The sequence below is a fragment of the Scardinius erythrophthalmus genome (genome assembly GCF_964197995.2).
Source record: "Scardinius erythrophthalmus genome assembly, chromosome: 4".
Taxonomy (NCBI): Eukaryota; Metazoa; Chordata; class Actinopteri; order Cypriniformes; family Leuciscidae; genus Scardinius; species Scardinius erythrophthalmus.
Window position 1 is genome coordinate 10,952,450 of NC_138224.1, and position 8,968 is coordinate 10,961,417.

Genomic DNA, 8,968 nt, shown 5'->3' on the forward strand with positions numbered 1-8,968 from the left:
GCATTTTAAGTTTTGTGGTCATTTTTTGTTATTTTATTTTGGCTTGTGTTGCATGTTTGTAATGTCTGGTGCACTTCCGCTGGATCAAGTTTTGTGTCTCATAATATCTGTTTTTTCAGAGAAACCGGACCGGCCCACAGACCTGGAGCTGACGGACCAGGGAGAGCGCAGTGTTCGGCTTACATGGACCCCTGGTGATGATCACAATAGCCCTATTGAATGTGAGTTAAAAACTGAACTTTGTTTGATTCCTTGTGTCAAATCAAATAGAGATGCACATATTACATCAACAGCTTCTGATCCATTTTTCCCTGGTTACCTCAGTGTTCCTGATCCAATATGAAGATTCGCTCCACGAGCCTGGAGTATGGCACAATATGACCAGCGTTTCTGGAACCATCACCACAGCCCAACTGGATCTGTCCCCATATGTTTATTACTCTTTCAGGGTTCTGGCACTCAATAGCGTAAATCTGAGTGAACCCAGCGTGCCGTCCAGCCAGTACCGGACCAACCCTGCACGTGAGTGACCTTATTTGGAAGTAGATTGCTTTAAAATATTTAAACTTCCCTATATTTGTATGGCTCAAAGTCTGATTATGATCCTCACAGAGCCTGACATGAATCCATCAGACGTTGAAGTCATTGGAACGTCACCCGACAGTATGACAATAACTTGGACGGTAAAACTCTTTTGATGTGATTTGATTCAATACAGTACTTACTAATTTATCTTTTTTTATATATAGTTTCTAGTGACTCCTAAAAGTATTTGGACACTATTAAAGATGTAGTTGAATAGATGATGAAATGTCAAAGCGTTTGGTAAACCTGTTTTTCTTTTTAATGTCTGTTGAGCAGGAGCTGACCGGGCTGGAGTCGAACGGTCCAGGCCTAAAATACAAGGTTAGCTGGAGTATGAAAGATGCGGATCGCTGGACGTCAGTCGATCTGGCCAATGTATCGCAATACATGGTGACAGGAACGCCCACTTTCGCACACTATGAAGTCACCGTACAGGCGGTCAATGACTACGGGTCTGGCCCCAGACCAGAGGTGGTGCTTGGATACTCAGGAGAGGACTGTGAGTGAGCTGCAGAAAGCACTCAAATTTATTTCCATTCATACTGTTTTAATTATTATGTAATATATTATTATATAATATGTAATGACACATTATTTTGTATAACATTTCTATTCACAAAATGTGAATATATAATGTTCTGTCATGCTTGGCATGGTAATGGATATGGCAATGTTACTGTATTTGGTCTTGGCCGAATAGATCTGCTACACTGCTGCTGCTGCTGCAGAGCAAGTACCGAGACTTACTACTGCCAATGCATTGGCATTTATTTGATATATTATATTATATTATATTACTGTATATTATATTATATTATATTATATTATATTATATTATATTATATTATATTATATTATATTATATTATATTATATTATATTATATTATATTTTATACCATGGTCTGGGTGAATACTCGATTCTGATTGGCTGCAGGGTGTCCATTAAAAAGTGATAGAGGACACCTAGTAAATAAACCGCCAGGCGTAACCAGGGAAACCAAGTTATTGTTTGTAAAAAACTTTAGATTTCGATCGTAAAACTAATTAAAATATAAACTAATGTTTTAAAAATATGTTATTTGGCAAGAGACCATGGTACAAGCGGGTTAATGCCCTTCGAGGTGTCCATTCAGCTGCGCGCCGGACGGTTCACGCCTCGCCATCGTCCATTAATACCTGACAATGGACACCTCGTCGGGCATTAACCCTTACATATTATATTATATATTGCACTGCGACAAAATCACTGAAAGTTTACATCAGAGGTGGTGGACAGAGTCTGAAAAATGTTGATTACTAAGAAGTAGTTCCATTCCAAATTTTAATTTAAAAAAACGCATTCAATATTTTTATGTACAGCATGTATTTTGTCATCTCAGCACCAACTGTGGCTCCAGAGAATATTCAAGTTTCAGTTCAGAATGGGACAGTTGCTGAAATTCGCTGGGACGCTGTTCCTCTTTCAACAGTCCAAGGTCGACTGAAGGGATATAAGGTACTTACTGAACACTTAAAATACATTTACATTAAATATTCTATACCAGTTATGGTCATCTACCTAAATATGTTGACATTTGAGCTGCAAACAGTCTAATGTGTCTTACATTTTGTAGGTGAGTTATTGGAAGATGAGAAGCTTACATAAGCAAGACTTTGAGCATGAAAGGCCACAGGTGCTCATCTTCAAAGGGAACGAGACAGAGGGTCGTCTGCCCGGTCTTCATTCCTACAGCCAGTACGCCCTCAACATTAGAGCCTTCAATGGTAAAGGAGACGGACCCACCAGCTCCGATCAGCAATTTGAAACACCAGAGGGAGGTACAGTAGTGTGTACTTACTTTTACTCTTATACTATATGGACTCATTTGTCAAAGTATGGAATTTTATTGTCATTTAAATGATTTTAAATTATATAAATTGTGTTTTTTTTTAGTTCCCGGGCCTCCTAAACATTTAAAAGTCCGAAATCTGAACCTGGACTCACTGATTGTGGAATGGGCACCACCTCTGGAAGATAACGGCCACCTGACTGGATACTTGCTCAAATACCAGTCTAGTAGGTCTAAAACCACAGCATGTTGGATGGGAATCTGTTGCTGATTGATGAAAAGATACAGATTGCTTATACTTTTCACCTAAAGTGTTTTAACTCTCTGCTTGTAGTCAATACGACTGATGAACTTGGGCCTCTCATAGAGCTGCCTCTACTAGCAAACGAGACCAGCGTCACTCTGGACAACCTCAAGTACAGCACGCGCTACAAGTTCTATCTGAATGCCATGACTGTCAAGGGCTCTGGCCCCACCGTCACAGAAGAGGCTGTCACGATCATGGACGAAGGTGAGGACTAGCTTTGTGACTGATTTTACAATATAATATTTTCAGCATTCGATGCAAGGATCCAGATGCAGTATTTTATTCTCATCGGTGGCTTCGTATAAATTGCAAGGAGAATAAAACTTATACAAAGGTTTGTTTCAACTGAGGAATCCAGTCCTCAGATTCCTGAATCTGAGTGATCTTGATGTCATTCCATGTTCCATGACTACAGTGTTAATACTTTCAGTGCTTTTAGGGTTGTATATGAATAGATTTAATACACAAACTTAACACCTAGCCTTATTTATTTATTTGTTTGTTTGTTTTCAAGGCAATATTAGCCACTTATTTAAATGCTATTCACTTTAGTCTGTGATCATGTTCTTTATCAGTATTTTTTGCCTTATTTTAAGCATACAGCTTTGCTAAATATATAATATTACTTATAATATAACTTAATTCTTACTTCCAATATCTTATGCCAATATCTGTTTTGTTTGAAAAATATTTAGATTACCACTGGAAAAGAAGACAAAATGTGGATTAAGTTTAATTTATTAAACTGATTAAACATTAAACACATTTTTAATATATACAATTTTATATATAAAATTCTCCAATTTTTGTTCTATTTTGTTCTGTGAAACTAAAAGTTGCTTTAGATCGTTGCCTTAAATGTGTTATGGTGCTCTGGCTGTTGGGTTCCATGATTAAAACTTCTTTGTTTTTGGGTTTGTTTGAATTGAATAAAAGTGAACCTTTCAACAGCATCATATTTTGTGATTTACACTTTTGGAAACAATCTATTTTTAAATGATTGGTTGTCAGGTGGCCACTACTTACATCCACTCTACTTTTGTCTTCTTTTGTCTCTATCTCTCTCTTTTCTTTGAAGCGTTAATTCGGCATCCCGCAGTAAAGGCGGGTAAAGGTAACACCAGTATCAGGCTGATGAGAATGCATGCTGGTCAAGCATCAGCTATGAGACTAGAAAGCCACTGTAGCACTGAAAGGAAATAGATACATATGCATGAACTTCCTCAGGCCAAAAAGCTTTACACCTGACATGGCCTGCTCCATATGTCATGGAGAGTCATGTTACCAAGAAATGCAAATTCCATCCCACTGCTTTCATTAGGGCTTAGCTAGAACATCTGTTGTTAAAGGAATAGTTCACTCAAAAATAAATGCTGTAGTTTTAATACTTGAACACCTGTTTGTTTGTTTTTCTGTGGAACACAAAAGGATCATTTTTGATGAATTTTCATGAAGCTCTTTTCCATATGACAACAGTTGTACAGAATTGTGCCCAAGTCTGTTAAGCTCCAAAAAAAAACCAAACATTTAAATTGTTTTTCTCTCATCTTTCCACCTAGTGAACTGTTGTGACTGTATCAGTCAGTGAGTCCGGTGAACTCGAGAACCGGATCAGTGAATGAATCGTCACTTCTTTTCAATGAGAATGAAGTTCATGAATTGGACTAAATGATTAGTTCATGAATTGAAATGATTCATAAATTGAACTGAATCATCTTATTGACTCGGTTGTTAACAACTCACTGTATGGGATGATTATCAGTGAATACTGACTTAAATTTGGGTCCTTTCGTCACAGCAAATCTACAGTATCGTATCACTTCAGAAGACTAACTATTGCACACAAGTCATATGGTCTACTTTTATTGTCATTTTTGGAGGTTAACAGCTGTGGTTATTGTGGAAAAGGTGCGATAATGTTCATAATAGAAAATCATTTTAAAATCAAAGGCTGAGGAAGAAATGGCAGAAGTTTCATTTTGGGCTGAACTATCCCTTTAATTAGTTTAGACAAGGACTTTAGATGTTTTTCAGTATAGAGTAATGTTTGAACGTACGATGATGAGACAAACCCAAATCTGGCTGCCTTGATCTCAGGGTCCTCTCTGCAGCTCTCATTGCACCAGTAAACTGCACGTTCCTGCATGCTGTTATCTCAAATCTGCATTTCTCTTTCGCTGCCTTGTTTTCTCTCTCTCTCTAATGTTTTGTGTCATGTTGTGTGTTTCACTATTCTCTGTATTCCTCCAGGATCACCCCCTCCTTCTCAACCACCAACCCCCTCTGTCACTCAATCTTTGCAGTCCCCGGGTCACAATGGTACAAACACTCCTGTACCGTCACCTTCTCTCGTCCCTCGATTGTTATGCTTGTATGATACTGTGTTGAACAGGAAACTGTTGACAATATACTGTTTAATACCTCACAAGGTGTCGGATACAGTTTCACTCATGATCTCTAATATAAAAGGAAAGTGATGACAGTTATAACTAGTGTAGATTCAAAAGTTTGGGGTCTGCAGTTTATTTATTTATTTATTCTATCAAGGACATGTTATATTAATCAAAAGTGGCATTTATTAAAACATTAAAAAATTAAGTTATTTTAAATTGTAATCATATTTCACAACACTACAGTTTTACTGTATTTTTGACATCTTTCAAAAACAAAATAAAAAATCTCACCAACCCCAAACTTTTGAACGATTGTGCGAGTAATTGAAAAAAGTCTAGTAGCCCCAAAAAGAACACTTAAAATGTGAATCTTATTGTATTAGATATCAAATATCAAAACTAGTGGCATATAAGCAAATTACTCTAAAGATTTGATCAGAACTACCTTCTATATTAAGTCCACACACTTTTTTGGGGCCGCAAGACATCGAAATATATAGGATTTTTGTGGCAACTTCTCTCTAAATTCTTACATCAATTGTACTTTTCCTTGTTTGATCAGTGCCACCTCCTGCTCGGATGTTTGGGAGCGTGAACTCCTCGGTGGAGGAGGGCCATGCTGTAATAAGCTGGGAAAACTCTTTGCCGGATAGGAATGTTTATGTGGAATATGTTGTTGCTAACAGTAAGACTTTCCTCCTTAAAATTTCACGACTGCAGTGCGTCTCTATATAGCCTTAGTACAGTTTATACCATGGTCTGGGTGAATACTCGATTCTGATTGGCTGCAGGGTGTCCGTTAAAAAGTGATAATGTACACCTAAATAAACCGTCAGGCGTAACCAAGGAAACCAAGTTATTGTTTGTAACTTGTAACTTTAGATTTCGATTGTAAAACTAATTAAAATATAAACTAATGTTTTAAAAATGTGTTATTTGGCAAGTGACCATGGTATAAACAGGTTAATGCCCTTCGAGGTGTCCATTGTCAGGTATTAATGGACTTCGGCGGAGGCAACCGTCCGACGTGCAGTCGTCCATTAATACCTGATAATGGACACCTCGTCGGGCATTAACCCTTACATAATTCATAGTCAAAGTTCATAGATCAAGTTATTTTCTACTATTTATTGTCTAATATCAGAATAAACATTGTTTTGATAGAATCTTGTACTTTTATTAACTCAACATTGTATTATGCTTTAAAACAACTTAAATACATAAAGATAAATAAATAAAGAAAGATTTTTTTTCGGTTTTTCTGATTAGAATTACAAGTGACTTAGAGTAGTTGACCCAAAAATGAAAATTCTGTCATCATTTACTCACCCTCAAGTTGTTCCAAACCTGTCTGAATTTCTGTCTTCTGCTGAACACAAAAGAAGATATTTTGGAGAATGTTGGAAACCAAGCAGTTGATGGGCCCTATTGACTTCCATAGTAATTTTTTCTATACTATGGAAGTCAATGAGGTCCATCAACTGTTAGGTTACCCATATTCTTCAAAATATCTTTTGTGTTCAGCAGAAGACAGAAATTCATTTGGGGGACAACTGGTCCCCCAAATGGTCCCCCAGGTTTGGGACAACTTGAGGGTGAGTAAATGATGACAGAATATGATTTTGAACAATTCCTTTAAAGAACAAATTCTACTGTAGCATTCAATTAATTAAATACACTTTTTTTTGGAGTAATTGGTTTTGCAATAATCTCTCCCCTGCCGTCGGTCCTTCTCTCCAGGTAATGAACCCTGGAAAGCAGAGTTTGTAAATGGCACTCGGACATATCAGATTAGAGGACTAAAGCCGGGGATGTCTTATAGCGTTCGGTTGGTAGCCAAAGACCACTCAGACGCAACGGTCCACAGTACAGAGGTTCTGGTGATTACAGTTCCAGGTGAGGAGAGCATATCTGTAGAGCGCCAGAATCCACCTCACCTGTCACTCACCCGTGAAGCCCCGCCCAGTCTCAGTTCCAGTAGTTTTGGTTTGGAATATTAACAAATTAGACGTGCTTGGAGTCCAGGCAGGTTTTTGGACATGTAGATGCATGCCAGAATTGTCCATCTTTTCTTCCTTCCTTCTTTCTTTCTTTCCTTCCTTCCTTTTTTTTTTACATCCTACAGAGGTCTTCAGTGGATTTTAAATGCACAATGCACTTCCTCGAATCCATGGTGGTCATTTCTTGTTGGCGTCATACAAATGAGACTTCTGATTTTGTTGCTGTGATTTAGATGTTCAACCCATGTTCATTTCTTTTTTACTGTTGATGACACAATTTAAAAAAAAAATTTTGGGGGGGAGGTGGGGTGACATTTGAGAGATACATTAACCATAACATTTCAAACGAAAGAAAACTGAGAATCGGTTCATTTTGTATCTGCTTCTTCCTGTCTCTTTTGTGTGTGCATGTACAGCCATGACCAGCAAGCAGGTTGACATTGCCACGCAGGGCTGGTTTATCGGGCTGATGTGTGCCATTGCTTTACTGATCCTGGTGCTCCTCATCGTTTGCTTCATAAAGAGGAACAAAGGAGGCAAATATCCGGGTATGTGAATGTACAAAATTGATGCGATAAAAATCCTGAATCTAAAACCTCTAAGACCACTAATACGCGACAAGATTCTACTGACAAATAAGCTAATTTGTGGCTTTGACCACGTGAACTATTTTGAACGAAAATCCAAACTTTAATGTCATGCAAACTTGTTGAATTGATCACATAGTGAAAGAAAAAGAAGATGCCCATCAAGACCCAGAGATCCAGCCCATGAAAGAGGATGATGGGACATTTGGGGAGTATAGGTGAGGAGAACTACTACAGTTATTTATATCACTAGACTAAATGTTAAAATTGCACTGGTGATTTTGTTGTGGTTTCACGACTCATTGAAAGCAAACTTACTTCTCTTGCTCAGGGATTCAGAATGTAATTTTTTCATTCCTCTGAGATGAATGCAAACATCTGTGGCCCCTCCACAAACAGCTTGAGGAAAGCAGGAGCAACCCTTTTTATATGTTATAACAATCCTTAACCAAAGCTGTGTGCTATATGACTGTATAAAGTTATTTGACATTTTTATTTAAATTCTTCATTTTACATTTTAATTTATTTAACACATTTTAAATGTCAAATCAATTGCCTTCCTGATTTACATTAATGCTGGATTTATTGCTGTGATTTTTTTTTTGTGTCATCATTAATATGTATTGTCATTGATATTTATTATTATTTTTTTAATTATTATTTTGTATTTGTGTGAATTTCTAGTAATATGTCTGGTCATATTGCTGTTGCAATGCAGTAGATATGATTGGAACTGACTGATGAATTGGTCTCAGCTTACATTAGCTAATTCAGGACATAAATTCAAATATTTGAATAATTGAATAAATATTAAATAATTGAATTATATATAATGGACCCTTAAATCGTTCAAATTCAATTTCAGCTTCTGAATATGCCAAATCAGAATTGCAATTGAAGTCATCAGTCATGTTTGTTTTTTGTCTTTGTATTAACATTCCATGTCCTGTTCATGAAGTCCATCGTTTGTTGTGTATAATGTCACTGCATACGTTTGTCTTTATTGCAAAGTAATAACCTCATTGTCAAACATGTCAGTCTGTCTCATTTGTTCCTCTTGTGTGTTTTGATATTGGGGGGAGTTCAGGTCTTTAGAAAGGTAAGAGGGGCTTTGCAAATCTTGCATGCATAAATTCCACCATTATTCATCTCTTAGTTACAGTAGATCATTAAACGAATAGCTGTAAATCTCATGGACAAGCCAAATCCAACCTTTAGTGTGAAAAAAAAAAGTGCATAGTTATTTGTATTTTTTGATTGCTTATT

At 37.0% G+C, this 8,968-nt stretch overlaps 1 protein-coding gene across 2 annotated transcripts in view; it reads left to right on the forward strand.

Annotated features, from left to right (window-relative positions):
* The window catches only part of nrcama (neuronal cell adhesion molecule a), a 50,178-nt gene that overhangs the window by 38,164 nt on the left and 3,046 nt on the right, over positions 1-8,968 (forward strand). The window contains exons 16-26 of one of the 2 annotated variants that reach the window (XM_081363311.1): positions 120-221; positions 325-522; positions 613-683; positions 862-1,084; positions 1,966-2,081; positions 2,200-2,404; positions 2,520-2,642; positions 2,750-2,926; positions 7,532-7,663; positions 7,842-7,920; positions 8,034-8,738. In XM_081363311.1, the coding sequence (XP_081219437.1) occupies positions 120-221; positions 325-522; positions 613-683; positions 862-1,084; positions 1,966-2,081; positions 2,200-2,404; positions 2,520-2,642; positions 2,750-2,926; positions 7,532-7,663; positions 7,842-7,920; positions 8,034-8,070 (1,463 nt within the window). In that variant the 3' untranslated portion in view covers positions 8,071-8,738. Of the gene's footprint in view, positions 1-119; positions 222-324; positions 523-612; positions 684-861; positions 1,085-1,965; positions 2,082-2,199; positions 2,405-2,519; positions 2,643-2,749; positions 2,927-7,531; positions 7,664-7,841; positions 7,921-8,033; positions 8,739-8,968 lie in introns of those variants that run through there. The other variant, XM_081363310.1, reaches the window with a different exon arrangement.